The sequence below is a fragment of the Cyprinodon tularosa genome, unplaced genomic scaffold (genome assembly GCF_016077235.1).
Source record: "Cyprinodon tularosa strain WSP-4 unplaced genomic scaffold, ASM1607723v1 ctg822, whole genome shotgun sequence".
Lineage (NCBI taxonomy): Eukaryota > Metazoa > Chordata > Actinopteri > Cyprinodontiformes > Cyprinodontidae > Cyprinodon > Cyprinodon tularosa.
Genome location: NW_024039588.1, coordinates 61,759 through 82,126, shown reverse-complemented (window position 1 = coordinate 82,126; position 20,368 = coordinate 61,759). Strand labels below are relative to the sequence as shown.

At 49.3% G+C, this 20,368-nt stretch overlaps 2 protein-coding genes and 1 long non-coding RNA gene across 4 annotated transcripts; all 3 read left to right on the top strand.

Annotated features, from left to right (window-relative positions):
• Positions 1 to 130: 130 nt before the first annotated feature.
• On the top strand, positions 131 to 6,480 carry ift46 (intraflagellar transport 46 homolog (Chlamydomonas)). The gene is made up of 5 exons (XM_038272295.1): positions 131 to 615; positions 698 to 924; positions 3,221 to 3,314; positions 3,895 to 4,026; positions 5,987 to 6,480. Exons 1-5 carry the CDS (start codon positions 496 to 498, stop codon positions 6,338 to 6,340), a joined length of 927 nt encoding a protein of 308 aa, XP_038128223.1. The 5' UTR covers positions 131 to 495; the 3' UTR covers positions 6,341 to 6,480.
• Positions 6,481 to 9,884: 3,404 nt separating this feature from the next.
• si:ch73-71d17.2 (RPA-related protein RADX) lies at positions 9,885 to 18,125 on the top strand. Of its 2 annotated transcripts, XM_038272293.1 has the most exons (17): positions 9,885 to 10,031; positions 10,944 to 11,055; positions 11,131 to 11,320; positions 11,393 to 11,508; positions 11,554 to 11,706; positions 11,776 to 11,942; positions 12,301 to 12,457; positions 13,977 to 14,085; positions 14,165 to 14,256; positions 14,330 to 14,455; positions 16,426 to 16,521; positions 16,603 to 16,895; positions 16,967 to 17,118; positions 17,193 to 17,240; positions 17,316 to 17,359; positions 17,440 to 17,914; positions 17,988 to 18,125. In XM_038272293.1, the coding sequence occupies exons 1-17, from the start codon at positions 9,969 to 9,971 to the stop codon at positions 17,989 to 17,991; spliced, it is 2,397 nt and encodes a 798-aa protein (XP_038128221.1). In that variant the 5' UTR covers positions 9,885 to 9,968; the 3' UTR covers positions 17,992 to 18,125. The 2 variants fall into 2 exon arrangements, with proteins under 2 accessions (XP_038128221.1, XP_038128220.1); XM_038272292.1 differs by having other exon boundaries at positions 11,393 to 11,706.
• A 23-nt stretch (positions 18,126 to 18,148) lies between these two features.
• Positions 18,149 to 19,908, top strand: LOC119774656. Its single transcript, XR_005279559.1, has 2 exons — positions 18,149 to 18,840; positions 19,105 to 19,908. It is a non-coding gene; the product is annotated as an uncharacterized LOC119774656 (long non-coding RNA).
• Positions 19,909 to 20,368: the final 460 nt, after the last annotated feature.

The window sequence follows — 20,368 nt, the reverse complement described above, 5'->3', positions numbered from 1 at the left end:
TGTTGCTTTAATTTTTTTATAATTGTTTTTTTTTGTATAAAAAAACTGTAAAAACTCCTTAAAACGCCTAAAATGACCGTGGCTGGGATAATTATAGGATTTCACTACATCTCCCATGATGCTCCTCTCCTCCCGTTGCCAGGATACAGTACATTCTCTGTTGCTCAGGCAGCCACTCTGACGAACCCTGTTTGGCGACAGATAAACTGGTTTTAAACTGGTTTTAAACTGGTTTATTGTGGCTGTTCTCCAGTGTAAACCAGTGAGAGGTTAGCTGTTAGCTCCAGGCTGGTTATCAGCTGGTATTCTGCAGGTTTAGACCTTTAAAAGTCGCTGTTAGCCGTTAGCTCCGTTAGCTCCGGTTAGAGCTGAACTTTCATTTGTCTTCAGAGGGTTTATGGACCAGAACCGGTCCTTTCACACCGTTATCTGGCGTTTAGAACCGGAACCGAAGCTGCTGTGACCCAGAGAGAGGAGAGCCGGAGCGGAGCCGCCATGGAGCGGGGGAAGGAGGCCCAGCTGCTGAGGAACCAGCCCTACGATGAGAGCCTGGAGGTGGAGGATGGAGAGGAGGTCCCCAGCCTCTACAGCCCGGCCCCCCGGGGACAGAGACAGGTACCGCGGGTTAGAGACCATCATTTACTGCCTGGATGGATGGACATAATCCCATCAGGGATTATTAATCTGTCTCTGTCAGCCAGAGGCCAGCAGGAAGCAGCTGGAGCCAGAGGGGCCAAAGCCAGGGGCCAGTCCCAGCCAGGAGGAGGAGGAGGAGGAGGAAGACTCTGAGGAGGATGACACAGATGAAGATGATGATGATGATGATGAGACCACAGAGGCTGTAGAGGGAGCCTATGACCCTGCAGATTATGCCAACCTGCCCGTTACCACGGAGATCAAGGAGCTGTTCCAGTACATCACCCGGTGAGGACCGGTCCAGAGAGCAGAACCTGTCCGCTGGGCCCAGAACCGCCTACAGCTTTCTATAAGCAGGTTCTATGTGTTCTAGCTCTATGCTCTGACCACTCTGGTAGATGTTCTGTGGTTCTTTCCTCACAGCCTGAAGGAAAGAACCACAGCCTGCTGCTCTAGATGTTCTAGATCTTCTCTATAGATCTTCTCATCAGGGGCCGTATTCATCAAACTCCTCACAGACATTTTTTACTCTCTGCTGAGATTTACAGGAATTTCCTCCGACTCTCAAATTTAAGATTAAAAGCTAATCTCTCCTCCTCCTCCACCTCCAGATGTTTCAGAACCTCCAGATGTGTCTGTAATGGTAGGAGCTGCCACTAGAGGGCGCTACCGAGCCGACAGAGGTCTGTAGAGGTTTTGGTTTTTGAGGACTCAGAGCTGATTGGACAGAGCGTCTATAATCTGTGTTAGGGACGTAATCCCAGCAGGAGCCTCCTGCAGCAGAGCTTCCTGCTGGGATTAAAGCCGCTGCAGCATGGGCTGATTTCACTACAGTTCATCACTAAACATCTGGAAACATCAGTGAGGATAAATTAACTGGCTGCCTATAGACAGGGGTGGATTCAGGAATTATGGGGCCCCAGGCAAACACAGGCAGGGGCCCCTCTGTATGGAGAAGAAAACACCTGGTATAATTAAGCTTGATTAAAAGCAGGACTCACAATTTACCCCCAGAGATTCTGTCACAGGAATCAGGTAAAATATGTTACTTTATTAATTCAATATGAAAGTAAAACTATCCAACCACTTAGTAAGAAATTTGTTCATTTTTTAGCAACAATGATTTATAAGGAAAAAAAAAATCTCAAAACCACAAATAATCAATAGTTCATTCAACAGTAATTCAGTATAAACAGATCAATAACCAGAAGTCCTCTATAACCTTTTTATAAGTTAGACTCAGAACACTGAATTTATTCCAGCAAAAACACTTTTAATAACTGAAAGCAGAAACTGCCCGTTCTTTATATTAATAATAATAATGTCCACAAAGGAGTTCCACATCCTCTGAACTCAAAACAAAGTCCTGGGAGTGTTTAAGTCTAAAGTCCCGTTCCAAAAAGAGAAATCCAAACGTCACACCCCCCAAAAAAGATAAGAAAAAATAGTGGTAGATCCAAAATGGAGTCCAGATTTCACTGGGAGCGTCTTTCTTTCCCCTCGGTGGCGTCTTCCTCCACCAGGCGGCGTCCTCTAAATGTAAACTCCCATCAGTTTGTAAATGTCCGTTCTGCGGCGCTGGGACCAACTTTGAATCGCTGTTTTATCTTCTTTTATTTTTAACTAGTTTTTAACATTCAATCAAAACAAAAATCTCCTGCTGCACAGATCTGACGGTCAGCGCCTTCCTCTCCGGTCAAGCCGCGCCGACGCACACGCCCCTTTTTATTAACTGATTTTCTCCACACCGACAAAACAATGCAAGTGTCCCGCATGCGCAGTAGAGGACGCAATGACATCACAGGCCACATGCTCTTTTTTTTCCAGAAGTAAACATGGACGGCAGTGCCGGTGAGCATCTAGCGATCTTTTCCAACCATAAAAACTAAATCTTTTCAATATGTTTAAACATAAATACTGCTCTCTGTATCATCATCTGCCATGGTTGTTGTTTTTCTTGCTGCTTCTGTGTAGCAAGAATCAGAATAGTGACCACTGTCTGGTATTAATGACGTTCAGATCGGATGAATCCAACCTGGCCGTTCAGACTCAGGTCGCATTAAGATCAGATTCGTATCGGATTCAGGACCACAGAGCCAAGGGTTCTGGGTCACATTGGAACAAATCGGATCTGTGTTGTTCAGACAGCCATGAAAAGATCAGATCCAGGTCACATATGGGCTAAATAATCGGATTTGGGGCACTTCAGCCAGCAGTGTGAACTTAGCGTTACAGTGACATCATCTAGAGTCCATGTGCAGCACCAGGTTCTGCAGCAGAGTCCCACTGATGATCTAGACTTTGGTCACTGAATGAGACTCTGGAGGAATAACCCTGAAGTCCAGATTAGAACTAGGATTGTTTTTGCTCATTAAGTCGACTCTTAGAGAGTTTTTAGGACCGATTCTAAGAAGTTTGATAAAAACGGATCCTGATCATCAGTTTCCTCAAAGCAAAGATGAATAAATGTTTACAGGAACCCTGACTGGAAGCTCCAGACTATGTGTGACCCGGTACCAACACTGTTACCAGGTTACCAGCGGTTCTGACTGACCGGCCTGTCTCCTCTGTGTTCTCCTCTCAGCTACTCTCCTCAGACCTTAGAGCTGGAGCACTGCCTCAGACCCTTCATCCCAGACTTCATCCCTACTGCTGGAGACATCGACGCCTTCCTGAAGGTACAGAACCACAACACACAGACCGTGTCCCTCACTCCTCTATAAGGACATTTACAGCGAAAAATAAGAATATCTGAAGTTTTTTTAAGGTCACTGTTTGTTTTTAATGTGTCTGAGTTTATAAAGTCTGAGTTGATAACATCAGAGTTTCCAGTTTGAACTTATAACATCTGAATTTATTAAATCTGATCTTATAATGCCTAAGTTTCTATTCCGAATTTATAACATCTGAGTTTATAAAGTCTGACTTTAAAACATCTGAGTTTATAAAGTCTGAGTTTAAAACATCTGAATTTATAAAGTCTGAGTTTAAAACATCTGAATTTATAAAGTCTGAGTTTAAAACATCTGAATTTATAAAGTCTGAGTTTAAAACATCTGAATTTATAAAGTCTGAGTTTAAAAAATCTGAATTTATAAAGTCTGAGTTTAAAACATCTGAATTTATAAAGTCTGATCTTATAATGCCTAAGTTTCTATTCCGTATTTATAAAATCTGAGTTTATAAAGTCTGAGTTTAGTGTCTGAACCAAACCTCCTTCATTCAGTCTCTAACATTAACCATGTGTTCTGCGTTCAGGTTCCGAGACCCGATGGGAAACCTGACAACCTGGGGCTGCTGGTTCTAGACGAGCCCAGTGCCAAACAGTCGGACCCCACGGTTCTGTCCCTGTGGCTGTCAGAGGAGACCAAGCAGCACGGAGCCACGGAGGTAACCTCACCTAGACCTAGACCCACACACACCTGGACCCACACACACCAGGACCCACACACACCAGGACCCACACACACCTGGACCCAAACACACCTGGACCCACACACACCTGGACCCACACACCTGGACCTACACACACCTGGACCCACACACACCCATACCCACGCAAACCCGGACCCACACACACCTGGACCTACACACACCTGGACCCACACACACCCATACCCACGCAAACCCGGACCCACACACACCTGGACCCACACACACCTGGACCCACACACACCCATACCCACGCAAACCCGGACCCACACACACCTGGACCCACACACACCTGGACCCACACAGCTTGACCCACACAGCTTGACCCACACACACCTGGACCCACACACACCTGGACCCACACACACCTGGACCCACACACACCTGGACCCAAACACACCTGGACCCACACACACCTGGACCCACACACACCCGGACCCACACACACCTGGACCCAAACACACCTGGACCCACACACACCTGGACCCACACAGCTTGACCCACACACACCTGGACCCACACACACCTGGACCCACACACACCTGGACCCACACACACCTGGACCCAAACACACCTGGACCCACACACACCTGGACCCACACACACCTGGACCCACACACACCTGGACCCACACACACCTGGACCCACACACACCTGGACCCCCAAACACCTGGACCCAAACACACCTGGACCCAAACACACCTGGACCCACACACACCTGGACCCACACACACCTGGACCCACACACAGCTGGACCTAAACACACCTGGACCCACACACACCTGGACCCACACACACCTGGACCCACACACACCTGGACCCCCAAACACCTGGACCCACACACACCTGGACCCACACACACCTGGACCCACACACACCTGGACCCACACACACCTGGACCCACACACAGCTTGACCCACACACAGCTTGACCCACACACACCTGGACCCACACACACCTGGACCCCCACACACCTGGACCCACACAGCTTGACCCACACACACCTGGACCCACACACACCTGGACCCACACACACCTGGACCCCCACACACCTGGACCCACACTCACCTGGACCCCCACACACCTGGACCCCCACACACCTGGACCCACACTCACCTGGACCCACACACACCTGGACCCCCACACACCTGGACCCACACACACCTGGACCCCCACACACCTGGACCCACACTCACCTGGACCCACACACACCTGGACCCACACACACCTGGACCCCCACACACCTGGACCCAAACACACCTGGACCCACACACACCTGGACCCACACACACCTGGACCCAAACACACCTGGACCCACACACACCTGGACCCACACACACCTGGACCCAAACACACCTGGACCCCCACACACCTGGACCCACACACACCTGGACCCACACACACCTGGACCCACACACACCTGGACCCACACACACCTGGACCTACACACACCTGGACCCACACACACCTGGACCCACACACACCTGGACCCAAACACACCTGGACCCACACACACCTGGACCCACACACACCTGGACCCAAACACACCTGGACCCAAACACACCTGGACCCACACACACCTGGACCCACACACACCTGGACCCACACACCTGGACCCACACACACCTGGACCCACACACACCTGGACCTACACACACCTGGACCTACACACACCTGGACCCACACACACCTGGACCCACACACACCTGGACCCACACACACCTCGACCTACACACACCTGGACCTACACACACCTGGACCTACACACACCTGGACCCACACACACCTGGACCCACACACACCTGGACCTACACACACCTGGACCTACACACACCTGGACCTACACACAGCTGGACCCACACACAGCTGAACCAGCAGAACCCAAACCGTGTGCTCCCTCCCTCTCTCTCTGCTGCAGCTGAAGAAGGTGACCAGCGTGGCGAGCCCTCACACCAACCCGCGGGTGGTGGACAGCTGGGTGGACAGCATCAGCGCCCTGCACCGGTCCAAACCCCCGGCCAGCGTCCAGTACGGCCGCCCCATGCCGGACATCGACAGCCTGATGCAGGAGTGGCCCCCCGAGCTGGAGGAGGGGCTGGGGAGGCTGCAGCTGCCGCCGGCCCGGCTGAGCTGCGACCTGCGGCAGTACGTGGACATCATCTGCAGCCTGCTGGACATCCCCGTCTACGGAAGCAGGGTCCACAGCCTGCACCTGCTCTTCAGCCTCTACCTGGAGTTCAGGGACTCCCAGCACTTCACCAGCAGGGCCTAGCAGGGACCGGGTCCTCCTCTTCTGGTGCTGGTAAAGGGTGGACCAGCAGGGACTGAACCAGAACCACCAACCTTTAGGAACCTTTGCAGAACCAGAGTCCTGCTGTGTGTTTAGAACCGGGTCGGACAGTGATGTGTTAAGAAGAACCATTAAACAGACAGAACCACAGACCCAAACGGGTCAGGGTCCGAGCCTGGATCTGCCCGGCACCGTGTTCTGGTTCTGAACCACCCAGGATCTCATGTTTGATCATTTCTGCTGAACCAGAACCCAGACAGCAGCTGATAATTGCTGCCTGACAGGAGAAAGCTCAGATTGGATCCTTTCAGGGGAGAAATCTCACCTGGTTACCATAGAAACAATAACATATCTTTGCTCAGCGCTGGTTTGGTTCCTCTGCCGGTTTTCTGTAGAGCAGGAACCATTCAGCCAAGGAGACGATATTATCCACACCTTCTGGGTTCTAGAGCAGCTCAGTGTTTCCGTGGCAACACTTCCTGTTTAGAGGAAACCTTCCATCCTCCTTAATGAACTAACCCACCGTTCTACCAGGGCTCAGTCCTTCTACACATCTTTCTCTCTTCTGAAGCAGGATCATTATGGAATTCAAGTTTTTTTGGGTTAAAACTGGCATTTTTACAAGAATAAACATGTAAATCTATGAGTAAAAACACTCAAATTTACCAGATTATAAATGCAACAGGAAACATTTAGCAAATGTTGGAGAATAAATTGGTAAATTAATAGAAAAAAAGAGATTATAAAGATGCAAAGGTTTTATCTCATTGATTTGTACTTTGGAAACTTCCATGAGGAGGCCATTGAACCGTCTCATTCCATCTCTAAACCCCCCCCACCCCGAAAACATGTTCCTCCTCCTGTTAATGAAGTAACTGAAAACAGTTTAATGGAGTCATTGCAGCGTCTGCTGTTGAAGGTCTTTATTTTAAAGGATGTGGTTAACCCAGAGATCAGCAGAGGTAAAATCATTCAGCAGTCCTTCCTCTGACATCCATGTTTCCATGGAGACTCCTGTGACTGTCACTATGTGTAAAGCTGCTGCTACACTGCAATTTCCCAGCTTGGGATAAATAAAGTACATCTATCTATGTCTGTCTGTCTGTCTGTCTGTCTGTCTGTCTGTCTGTCTGTCTGTCTGTCTGTCTGTCTGTCTGTCGGTCGGTCGGTCGGTCGGTCGGTCGGTCGGTCGGTCGGTCGGTCGGTCGGTCGGTCGGTCGGTCGTCCGTCCGTCCGTCCGTCCGTCCGTCCGTCCGTCCGTCCGTCCGTGCAGTTAGCCTCGCTGCAGGCAGTTAGCCTCGCTGCAGGCAGTTAGCCTCGCTGCACGGAGTTAGCCTCGCTGCACGGAGTTAGCCTCGCTGCACGCAGTTAGCCTCGCTGCACGCAGTTAGCCTCGCTGCACGCAGTTAGCCTCGCTGCAGGCAGTTAGCCTCGCTGCAGGCAGTTAGCCTCGCTGCAGGCAGTTAGCCTCGCTGAACGCAGTTAGCCTCGCTGCGTGCAGTTAGCCTTGCTGCGTGCAGTTAGCCTCGCTAAATGCAGTTAGCCTAGCCCTGGAGCTAAATAATCCTATAAACCTGTCAATCAGCTGAACTTTCTAACAGGCGACTGTGACGTCAGAGCTGTGGAGGGAGGTGGTGAACAGATAAAGCTGCTTTCAGCTCTGGGTGAAGGAGAGCTGCTCCCCACGATGCTCCTATCTTAGCCCAGAAAATCCAGGATTAGTTTACTGGCTAGTGGCTAATATCAGAGAGATTTTAATATCGGACCAATATTGATATCAGAGCGATATTGATATTGGATCGGCACACCTCTAATTTTTTATTTATCGAATCACATGATCAGGAAACGAATCAAAGCTTTTGGATCTATTAGATGTTTTATTGACATGTTGATGATTATCAGGCGTTAATAGGAGTCAGTGATTCATTGAGTATGCTGGGTGACATTTAGACTCCTGATGGGCCGAACCGCTACAGCACAACCCCCCCTCTACTAAAACCATTATTAACAGTAGAAATAAGGTTTCTAGATTCATCAAGGTCTACTTTCTTACTGCTTAGCTGTTGGTTTATATATTTTAATTTAATTCTATTCATTCTATTTCTATAGCTCCAATTCACATCATGTCATCTCAGGTCACTTTATAGATCCAGATCAACCAGATCATCCAGTCAGATTGATTCAAAGTTTTCTATCTAAGGAAAACCAGCTGATTGCATCAACAGAGATTGAACTAACAGATTCTGCAGAGTGGAAGAATAGAGATAGAATGAAGCAGAATGATGAAAAAGGGGTCCCTATGTCCTCCAGCAGTCTAAGCCTATAGCAGCATTTTAAGGATAAGAGGGTGAACTATATATATATATATATGTGTGTGTGTGTGTGTGTGTGTGTGTGTGTGTGTGATGAATAATCTGAATTAATTGTTTAAATCTAAACATTGTGGTCTTCATTATTTCATCAAACCGTGTCACCCCATGTGAACCTTTAAGATCTGGTATAGACATAGATTAGGAACAGACTTTCTGGAGGAATATTAAAGAGATAAAATTACTAATGTGAGGGAAAATTATAATTTATGACTAAAACTTTATATAATGAGAATTAATGGGGAATATTTTCAGAATAGCCACAGTTTGCGGAGCTATTTCAGTCCTGCAGTAATAGGGCCAGGTTACATTATTTTAATAATTTTTATTCTTCATGAGAATAAAGTCATGAGAATGAAGCCAAAGGGATAATAAATTAAACTGGGAATATTCCAAAAATAAACATCTTATGCATATAAAGTATATTCTAAGATGAGAGTCCCTCTGATGCTGTTTAATAGTGATGCTTGGGGCATGCGTCGAGCTCTAACAGCCAGATCTGTATCGATGCGTGTATCGATTCAAGAAAGTCAGGTGACCGATACAGGAGCTGTTTCAGATCACTGATCACTATTTATTCACTGGATTACTGATTGCCCAACAAAAGTGAAGCCACTGGCCGCCATCTTGGTACTCCTCAATCCCACAGAGAGAGAGACAGTAAAAATGCCTCCCTGTTCAGCATTTAGCTGCAGAAACCAGCAGTTTTCTGGCTGCAGGAAGACGATCCACAGGCAACTTCCCACTCAGGGTCAGTGTGTGCAGACATGCTTATCTGTGTATATATATATATATATACAGAGTTATTAAATTAGTTCATTAAAAACGAAAATATGAAATAATACATTAAAGCAAACAGTGGTTTTAAATATGATTTAATATTATAGGTCATTAAATCAGTTTATTCTGTCCAATCAGCTGCATGCAGTGTCTATAAATGTCCAGCAGGTGTCAGTATTCAGTCAGAAAGTATCAACGCAGCATCCATACAGTTTGGCTTCATGATGCCTCCATAACCATCACTGATCATTAACCATCACTAGTCATTAACCATCACTGATCATTAACCATCACTAGTCATTAACCATCACTGATCATTAACCATCACTAGCTGGTTAGTGAGTGTCTGAATCAATCAGCAGATGGCCCAGAGGTCAGAACCAGTCCCTCTATCTCTGCCTTCATCCCAGCAGCTTCTAGCCTACATTACCCATAATGCACCTCACTTAGCCCGGGCTAACATGGCGGTGGACGGCTGCATCCTGCATAGGACCCTGTCCCGGTCCATACCAGCTCCGAACCAGGTCAGAACCCCGGCTCTGTTCAGCCAGGCGGTCCAGACGAGCTGGACGGAACCAGAACCGGCTGTTAGCGGTCCCTATCTCCGCATTCTGAACCCGAACCAGACTCCCTTTAGAAACCAGCTGATTTAAGCTGGCTCGGTTAGGTGACCATGGCAGATGTTCTGTTGAGTTCTGTTGGTTTCAGGTTCTTATAAAACAGATTGAAAGCAGCTGATCGGCTGTGATATAGCAGCTTATTCTGTTCTGGTTCTTTTTATCAGCTGAAGTACAGTCAGGTGATGGACTGCAGCAGTTTAATTATCAACCACAGAAAACATCAAAGCAGCCCGAATAGTTTCCTAATAGATGAATTTATTCATGCCGAATAAACTGTGTGATGCTAATAATACAGTTCATTGATTAGCAGGTTTGCATCATTGTTTACTGATGGGTTCAGAGTCTGATTGTCTTAAATTCAAACATTTTCGAATGAGGTTTTGAATGGGGACCCAGGAGGACTGTCCCTACACAGAGCTGACAGCTGATTGGTTAATTCATCCGTTCATTCTCCATCTTTTATTTCTGTTTATTGTTAGAATAATTTAGGGGGAAATCTGAGTCAGTTTGCACCTCAATGTTCCTGATTTCATTTTATAACCAAGTTTTAACCTTATGCTTTATTTGATGTGACATTAGTCATAAACAAATCTCCCTTAATTAAAAGTTCAAATACTGTTTTTTTAATGTGTCCTGCTTCCACTGCCTGTTCCGGTTGTTCCGGTTCTGACCTCTGTTCAGACCACCTGACCTGCAGACCGGGTTGGTACCAAACACCTGCTGGGAAGTTCAGTTTGGTTTCCAAAGCAACGGAACAGACTGAGAATAATAAAAGCTTGAAGGTTGAACCCTAACCTGTCTCCATCCTGTCCCCAGGCGTCCTCGTCCTCCCCCGTGGTCTGCAGGGAGTCTCTGTACGTTGTGGACGTCCGGCGCTACAGCAGAGACCAGGCGTCCGCCGTCTACTTTCCGCAGGCCGTCCTGAGTGGTGAGACGCTGAGGTCCCAGTGAGGACAGCTTCTGTCCTCTGGGACCCTGACCTCCGCCTGTCCTCTGTCTCCAGGTGAGGACCTGTATGACGTCACGCTGACGGACGGGGACTGCCGCCTCCAGGTGACTCTGGACCCCGGGCTGAACCGGCTGGTGGAGAGGCGGGTTCTGAAGCCCGGGTCAGCGCTCTGTAACGCCACCTTCAGCGCCGCGCTGAGCGCCCAGCTCCCAGAATGCCCTGGGGCGTCAGAAGGCAGAGACAGGTGAGTGCCTCCAGGTGAGGAGCAGGGTGGTGATGTCACCAGAGGAACTGAATAAAGCTCCGCCCCCTGCAGCTACAGACTGGTGAGCCTGCAGGTCAGAGACCCCGATGAGGAGGAGGAGGGAGGAGTCAGGAGGTCCGGGGTGGACTGGGACTCTCTGCCCTGGTTCCGATCATCAGGACCAGCAGGTGAGACCAGAAGCAGCAGCAGAACCATCAGTCCTGTCCTGTCAGCTGATTGGTTCCCGGGTCCCTCAGGTGTCCTGGTTCCGCTCAGAGCCAACAGGAGCGTCTTCCTCCCCCTGTGGAACAGTGTGGACCCCAGCGGCGAGGCCTGGACGGAGGCTCCGCCCCCTGAGGACAGCCCGGAGGATGAGGAGGAGGAAGGTAGATGCATCACAGCACAGCTTCCTCAGCGAGCTGCTGATAAACAGTCACATGACCTCCCGTTGCCAGGGCGACAGCCGTCTGTGACCGTGTCTGAGCTGAGGGACGGCTTCCTGTCCGGTCGCCGTGGAGTCTCCAGAGGCGCCATGCAGCTTCAGCTGATTGTTCGCATCACGGCCAAGTCTCACCTGATGTACTACGGAAGGACGGACAGGAACTGTGAATGTCCATATAAGGTCAGTGATGCACGGAGGATCAGGGAGGGGGAGGAGTCATGCTGATGTTTTACTCATCCCCACTAAATGATTAGAGGTAACCAGCCCAAACCATCAGCCCTCCACCGCCGTGCCTGGCTGTGGGGTAGGAACCATGAAGGTCTATGGAGGAGTTCTGGTTCTGGTGGACCAAGCCTTTAGTCCTCTGGTCTCCATTAGCCTGACGTATTTAGACCCTGTTCCTTCCTGTTTAGCAGCGCTCCATCAGAACCAGTTTGGTTCTTTAACGGTCCTGATGTTGGGTTCAGTTTGTCTGCATGATGAAAACACGCTACCAGAACCAAACTGAGGTCCGGTTTACCTCCCTCTGTCTTCCCAGGCTGTGCTACAGGCGTGCGACTGGACAGGAAGTGTGTGTCTGGTTCTATGGAACAGCATGTGTGTCAGCTGGTACCGCCGTCTGAAGCCCGGTGACATCATCAGCCTGAGACGCTACCGGGTCAAACAGCACTACCAGGCGGAGGCCGATGACATCGGTAGAGGACTAGGATTAGTCTGGGTTTGGACTGGGATTAGTCTGGGATTGGGCTGGAAATGGTCTGGGATTGGACCGGGTTTCATCTGGGATTAGTTTCAGTTTGCCCCTGGTTTATTGTGGGTTTGGACAGGCTTTAGTTTAGGTTTGGACTGGGTTTTTAGTGTGAGATTGAACCGAGTTTAGTCTAGGATTGGACAGGGTTTGGCTTGGGATTGGACCAGGTTTAGTCTGGGTTTGGACCGGTTCTGATCTAGGATTGGACTGGGTTTAGTGCGGGATTAGACCAGGTTTAGACTGGGTTTGAACCGGTCCTGGTCTAGGATTGGACCGGGTTTGTTCTGTGTTTGGAGCCTATTTAGTCGGGTAATGGACTGGGTACAGTCTGGGATTAGACGGGGTATAATCTGGGATTGCACCGGGTTTAGTCTAGGATAGAACTGGGTTTAGTGGGGGTTTGGACCAGATTCAGTCTGGGATTGGACTGGGTTTACTTTGGAATTGGACAGCTTTTAATGTGGGATTAAACTGGGTCTATTTTGGCATTGGACTTTGTTTAGTCTGGGACTGGATTTGGTTTATACCAATTTGGACTGAGTTTAGTGTTGGTTGGACGTAATATAGTCTGGGATTGGACCGGCTTTAATCTGGGATTGCACCGGGTTTAGTCTAGGATTGGACTGGGTTTAGTGGAGGTTTGGACAGGGTTTAGCCTGCGCTTGAACATGAGTTTTTCTGGGTTTGGCACGGGTTTAGTCTGGGATTTGACCGGGCTTAGCCTGGAATTGGACAAGTTTGTCTGGGTGTGGGCAGCTACTGGACTAGGATTGAGCCAGGATTAGTCTATGATTTGAACAGGTTTAGTCTGGGATTGGACCAGGTTTAGTCTGGGATTGGATCGCATTTATTCCGGGTTTGGACTGGGTTTAATCTGTGATTTGACTAGGTTTAGTCTGGGTTTGGACAGGGTTTAGTCTGGGATTGGACTAAATTTAGTATGGGTTTGGACTGGGTTTAGCCTGGGATTGGACTGGGTTAAATCTAGGATTGGACTGGGTTTAGTCTGACAGGTTCTGGTCTAGGATTGGACCCTGTTTAGTCTGGGTGTGGACCAGTTTTGGTTTGGGATTGGACCAGGTTTCATCTCGGATTTAACCAGGTTTAGTCTGGGTTTGCATCAGTTCTGGTCTAGGATTGGTCTGGGTTTGGAATTGGTTTAGTGTGGGATTGGACCGGGTTTATTCCTGTTTTTGCTTGGGTTTAGTCTGAGATTGGACTGAGTTTAGTCTGGTTTTGGACCGGTTTTGGTTGGGGATTGGACCAGGTTTCGTCTGGGATTGGAAACTGTTTAGTCTGGGTGTGGACTGGTTCTGGTCAAGGATTGGGCCGGGTTTACCCTGGGTTTGGACCAGGTTTATTCTGGGTTTGGACTAGGTCTAGTCTGGGTTCTGTTCTGGGTTTGGACCGGGCTCTAATACATGTTTTTTCTCAGAACTGGGTTGGTTGTTGTTGTGTTTCAGAAATCAGTGTGAACAGCAGGAATCCTGCAGCTCAGATATCCATCCTCCATGACGCCTCGGTTGCCCCTGACTACCTGCCCCCCGCCCCGTCCTACAGCTTCTACAGCAGGTGGGTCTGTCAGAACTCCATCCAGAACCAGGTCCAGACCTTCAGGTTAACCTGCCGTCCCTCTGTTTATACTGAGCAGTCAGGAGCTCCTGGACCGTCCTCAGGGGACCCTGTGTGATGTCATCGGCCTGCTGACCTTCACTGGGCGCTCGGAGCGAGTTAGGAGTAAAGGTGACACGCTGACGATGATGGAGATTGGTTCCTTCCTCTGAGACCAACTAATCTGAATATATATTACTGTCAGATGGCCGAGGGGCGGGGCTTCTGGAGTATCGCTGGCTCCGATTGGAGGACGGCAGCAGTGATAAACCAATAATGGTGAAGCTCTTCTCCACCTCTCAGCCTGAGACACACCTGAAGCTCCACCCGAGTAAGTCCGAGGACCTCCAGGCACCTTGATAAATGCTGTGATCGTAGCTGCTAGCCACACTGATCACTTCCTGGTAGAGGGTAGAGTCACTTCCTGGTAGGTAGAGGGTAGAGTCACTTCCTGGTACGTAGAGGGTAGAGTCACTTCCTGGTAGGTAGAGGGTAGAGTCACTTCCTGGTAGGTAGAGGGTAGAGTCACTTTTTGGTAGAGGATAAAGTCACTTCCTGGTAGAGGGTAGACTCACTTCCTGGTAGGTAGAGGGTAGAGTCACTTCCTGGTAGGTAGAGTCACTTCCTGGTACGTAGAGGGTAGAGTCACTTCCTGGTAGGTAGAGGGTAGAGTCACTTTTTGGTACGTAGAGGGTAGAGTCACTTCCTGGTAGGTAGAGGGTAGAGTCACTTCCTGGTAGAGGGTAGACTCACTTCCTGGTAGGTAGAGGGTAGAGTCACTTCCTGGTAGGTAGAGTCACTTCCTGGTAGGTAGAGGGTAGAGTCAGTTCCTGGTACGTAGAGGGTAGAGTCACTTCCTGGTAGGTAGAGGGTAGAGTCACTTCCTGGTAGAGGGTAGACTCACTTCCTGGTAGGTAGAGGGTAGAGTCACTTCCTGGTAGGTAGAGTCACTTCCTGGTAGGTAGAGGGTAGAGTCAGTTCCTGGTAGGTAGAGGGTAGAGTCACTTCCTGGTAGAGGGTAGAGTCACTTCCTGGTAGAGGGTAGACTCACTTCCTGGTAGAGGATAGAGTCACTTCCTGGTAGAGGGTAGAGTCACTTCCTGGTAGAGGGTAGAGTCACTTCCTGGTAGAGGGTAGAGTCACTTCCTGGTAGGTAGAGGGTAGAGTCACTTCCTTGTAGGTAGAGGGTAGAGTCACTTCCTGGTAGGTAGAGGGTAGAGTCACTTCCTGGTAGGTAGAGGGTAGAGTCACTTCCTGGTAGGTAGAGGGTAGAGTCACTTCCTGGTAGGTAGAGGGTAGAGTCACTTCCTGGTAGGTAGAGGGTAGAGTCACTTCCTGGTAGGTAGAGGGTAGAGTCACTTCCTGGTAGGTAGAGGGTAGAGTCACTTCCTGGTAGGTAGAGGGTAGAGTCACTTCCTGGTAGGTAGAGGGTAGAGTCACTTCCTGGTAGGTAGAGGGTAGAGTCACTTCCTGGTAGAGGGTAGACTAATGCCCTGTTCGAATTCATGGGCGGCGTCCTCAGAAGGCCAGATTCGAAGTACGATTACGTCATAGCGCGGCGCTGAGGTCTGGTCGGATTCCAAGACTCCTCCTTATGCGACCTTAAAATGCGTCCTTCTTTTAGCCCGATTTGAAGGACGGGTCCGATGTGGAACTGACTCTATCCTCTATGGATGGATTTTATTAAGTATTTTTAAGGATTGCTCTCTGATAATGAGTGTTATGATCTATAGAGGAAAATGTGTTGTAATGTGATTTACAAAAGAGAGTAAAGGTAATATTTTGTTTTTTTTTTATTAGTTCTATGTTAAGTTTTATTTATTTTCATTGACAAGAGTTTTTTGTGAAATCGTTGCGAGTGGTTCATTTATGTTGTGTCTAACTAAAGGCTTTTGTCATAAACTTCTTTTAAAGCTCTTTTTCAAACTATTTTTTTATAATTTCTCCAAACGTGAACATTTGATCAGGTATTATGTGTCTTACATTTCTTTCATGTAATTAAAATGAGATCTAAGGCGCCTCCTATTCATTCTGACAGCAGCTGGTCTGACCCAAGATGGCCGCCCTCTTTAGCACGTGGGCCAGCGTCCAATGAGGCGTCTATGTATATAATATCTATGGTTCAGCTGGTAGCCTCTTTAACCTCTGATCATCTGGAGTCTGAGGAAGATGAAACCCCGCCATCCGGTTCTAACTGGTTCTCAGCTCTATCTGTGGTTCTAATGGAGGGTGGAGGCAGCTTTGATTCACGCTCTGCTCCTCTGGTCTCCATGGTAACCTGTGGGCTGTCTCTGTCCTCAGTGTCTGTGGTCGTCTGTACTCGGCTGAAGTCCGTCACCTCTCACCCCGCCTCTCTCTATCTGACCAACACCACCTTCACTCAGGTGTACTGCACAGGTAGGCAGACCCCGGCATGTGGGTGGCATTTGTCTCTGTCCACCTGACCCCTGTCCTGACCTCTGATCGGCTGGCCGGCAGGCCTGGGCCACCACTCCCAGATGAGCTACCGTAAGCTGCAGAAGGTCCGAGGCTTCCTGCGGTGGCTGAGGAGTCAAGACGACCAGCAGGTGATGAGCAGGGCTCTGATTGGAGGATTCTTCACCTACCCGCCTCCTGTCGTCTCCCTGGAAACGTTCATGAAGGAGAGGAGGGGCGAGCTGAGCTTGCTGCAGGGGGCGGAGCTTCAGACGGAGCTGGAGAGGCTCTGTTACCGAGAGCGACGCACCTTCTGCCTTCAGGCGACCGTTTCCATGGTGACCTACAGAGGAGAGGTGAGGTCAGACCCGTTGACGCGAACCGGGCAGGTAAAGACAGGAGCTGAAGTGGTTCTGATGTCCCTCAGGAGGACCGCTGTCTCTTCTGGAGGGACAGACCTTCATCCTCCTCCTCCTCTCCCGCCTCCTTCAGAACTCCCTCCTCCTCCTTCTCTCCCACCTCCCCGTCCTCGGCTGCCAGTCTGTCCACCCCTCGTCCTGCAGACCTCCGCTCGCCACGGTGAGTCCTATGTCTGACGTCGGCAGGCGTCTCTGCGGACACCTGGACTCATGTCTCGGTATTGGTCCCTGCAGGACGTCCAGGAAGAGGAGGAGGCTCCCCCTGGAGACGCCCAGCAAGAGGTCAGAGTGACGGCGGGGGGAACTGCTGCTCTGTGTCTGTCTGTCTGTCTCTGATTGGTTGCTTGGTCTCTCCAGGCGTCCTCTGCCTTCCGTCCCGCCAGAGGACAACAACAGGACAGGTGAGACGCTCCTGGTTCTGAGCAGGAGGTTCTGATGGCTGGTTGGACTACAGCTCCCATCATCCTCTCTGTCTCTGCAGTCATCCTGTTTGAAGCCTCCATGGAGTTTCTAGAAAACGCCGCTGATGAAGACGAGGAGGAGGATGATGATGACTGTTCGTCCTTCTGCACCGCCCCCCTACCCCCGATGGTCCCAGCTGTCGCCATGGAAACCCTCCCACTGCACTTCGATTACGATCGCAGGGAGGAACAGGTGGCTGCCATATCGATGGGAGGCGGGGCCGGAGCGCAGAGCTTTGGCTCCGCCCCCATGGATTACTACACCATCAGACTGAAAGGTAGACCCACGCCGAGAGGGGAGGAGGGGGAGCTGTGTCTCAGGGTTGTCATGGTTACCTGTGGTTGTCCCCTCAGCTCTGTCAGATGGCGTGCTCATGGATGCAGTCTTCCTCCCTCGCCTCTCCTCCTCCTCCTCCCTGCTCCGTCACGCCAACACCTGGACCTCCATCCTGTCCCACGGAGCCTTCTCTCCACACACACCGCCGCCGTCTCCAGGTGAGTGCAGAAACAGATCCTCCGTTCATGACCGTCACCGAGGATGACGCCGCTCCTCTGATCTCTCCCTCAGCTGACCTCATCGCCATGGCGCCGCAGCTGGCCAATCAGAGGCTGGTTTGCGTCCTGGAGGCGTGTCACCTGGGCGGAGCCAGGACGGAGCTGGTACTGACTCGAGGCTTCCACCTGAAGGACTAATTTATTTATTTACTTATTTATCTTGTTGAGGGAGCTCATTTCCTGCTGACGAACAGAACCTGAACCAGAACCTGAAGTCAGCAGAAAATCAGCAGAACCCTGATAAACATGGATAAACGTTCTTATTCTGGATAGACATGGATCAACGTTCCTATTCTGGATTAGGTCTCTAGTTCAGATTACCCACCAGGTTCTTTACTGGACTTGGTTCTGGTCTGTGGTGTAGATGGAGGAAGGTGGACCTTGGTTTGTTGTTCGCAGAGGATCCGGACCTCTGAAGTCCTGGTTTCATGATGCCTTGAACTCTTAAAAAGGTTCCCTGGTCTTTAGGAAGAGAAAAGGCCCTCAGTACCACACGTCCTCCACCGTATTTAATCCCCATGTGAGTTTTAGCCTGACAGAAGAACCAATTCAGGTGAGTCTCATCTGCCTGAAGGTCCACATTCCAGGTAGAATCTCAGAGACTTGGGAACCTCCTATGTGACATGCTGGGACATGGGTTAGTCTAGGATTGAACACGGTTTAGTCTGGGCTTAGTCTTGGTTTGGACTGGGTTTGATATGGTTTTGGACTGGGTTTAGTCTGGGATGAACAAGGTTTAGGCTGGGATTAGTCTTGGTTTGGACTGTGTTTAGTCTGTGTTTATACCAGGTTTATTCTGGGATTAGTCTTGGTTTGGACTGGGTTTGATCTGGTTTTGGATTGGGTTTAGTCTGTGTTTGGACCAGGTTTAGTCTGGGCTTAGTATTAGTTTCAACCAGGTTTAGTCTGTGTTTAGACCAGGTTTAATCTGGGATTAGTCTTGGTTTGGACTGGGTTTGATATGGTTTTGGACTGGGGTTTATTCTGGGATGAACCAGGTTTAGGCTGGGATTAGTCTTGGTTTGGACTGGGTTTAGTCTGTGTTTGTACCAGGTTTATTCTGGGATTAGTCTTGGTTTGGACTGGGTTTGATATGGTTTTGGACTGGGGTTTAGTCTGGGATGAACCAGGTTTATTCTGGGATTAGTCTTGGTTTGGACTGGGTTTGATCTGGTTTTGGATTGGGTTTAGTCTGTGTTTGGACCAGGTTTAGTCTGGGCTTAGTATTAGTTTGGACAAGGTTTAGTATGTGTGTGGACCAGGTTTAGTCTGGGCTTACTATTGGTTTAGACCGGGGTTAGACTGTGTTTGTACCGGGTTTAGTCTGGGCTTAGTATTAGTTGACTAGTAGGGCTTCATCTGGAATTGGACCAGGTTTAGTCTGGGATTTGTGCTTGGTGTGGATCGGGTAAGTCTGGGATAGGACTGAGTTTAGTCTGGGATTAGTCCGGGTTTAGTCTGGGCTTAGTCTTGGACCGGTTGTAGTCTGGACCAGGGTTATTTTGGGATTGGACCGGTAGGATAAACCAATGGTTGTCATGGAGACCTGGTGCCATGTCTCAGAACGGATTAGAGGCGGGTCCAAATGTCCCCAGAGAGACCAGAAGTTTCCTGGGATCTGGTCCTGGTTCTGGATCATCCTGGTCCTGGTTCTGGATCATCCTGGTCCTGGTTCTGGTTCTGGTTGGTCTTCCCTGTGGATCCTGAGCTGCTTCTAACAGCAGACTGTGGATGTTTTCCTGGTTTTAACACTGTTGATGTTTTCCTGCCATCTTTAAGCTGTGAACGTTTCCTGTGAATAAATCTGTTTCAGCCCCCCCCCCCCCCCACTCATGTTCCCCTCATACAATCTTCAAAGGGCAAAACAGAAACACATACTTATAGTTTCTTGTTTGATAATCTGTTCAACATTAAATACATCACAAGTGAAAACATTTCCATGGTTTTTGTGGTTTATAGCCCTCGGTAACGCCATCGCAGCGAGCGGTCCATGGCCGTCTGCTGTCCAGGAGGGAAACATTGCCCTTCAGGTGTGGTTTCTACCTGGTTCTGCTCATGGCTCCTGGTTAACTGACTGTCATCCATGTTGTTTTGGAGCCTGGATCATAATCATCTCTCTGGAGCTGTGACTAGAATAAACTGCAGCTAGCTAGGGTTCCTAGTTTAAAAAAATAAAATATTTATACACCAATAAACGATGCTTTTAATCAGCTTTATTGCCATTTACTAAAGGTGTAGAACAGAGAAAACAAGCCGTTGATATTTTGGTTTATCGGATCCAACTGATGCTGTGAGATCAGGACCGATGATTAAAGAGTCTGCTGGGATTTTATGCTGGATCGGTTTAGACGCCACAGATTATCCAGCTGATTTTTGTCTAATCGATTTACTTTC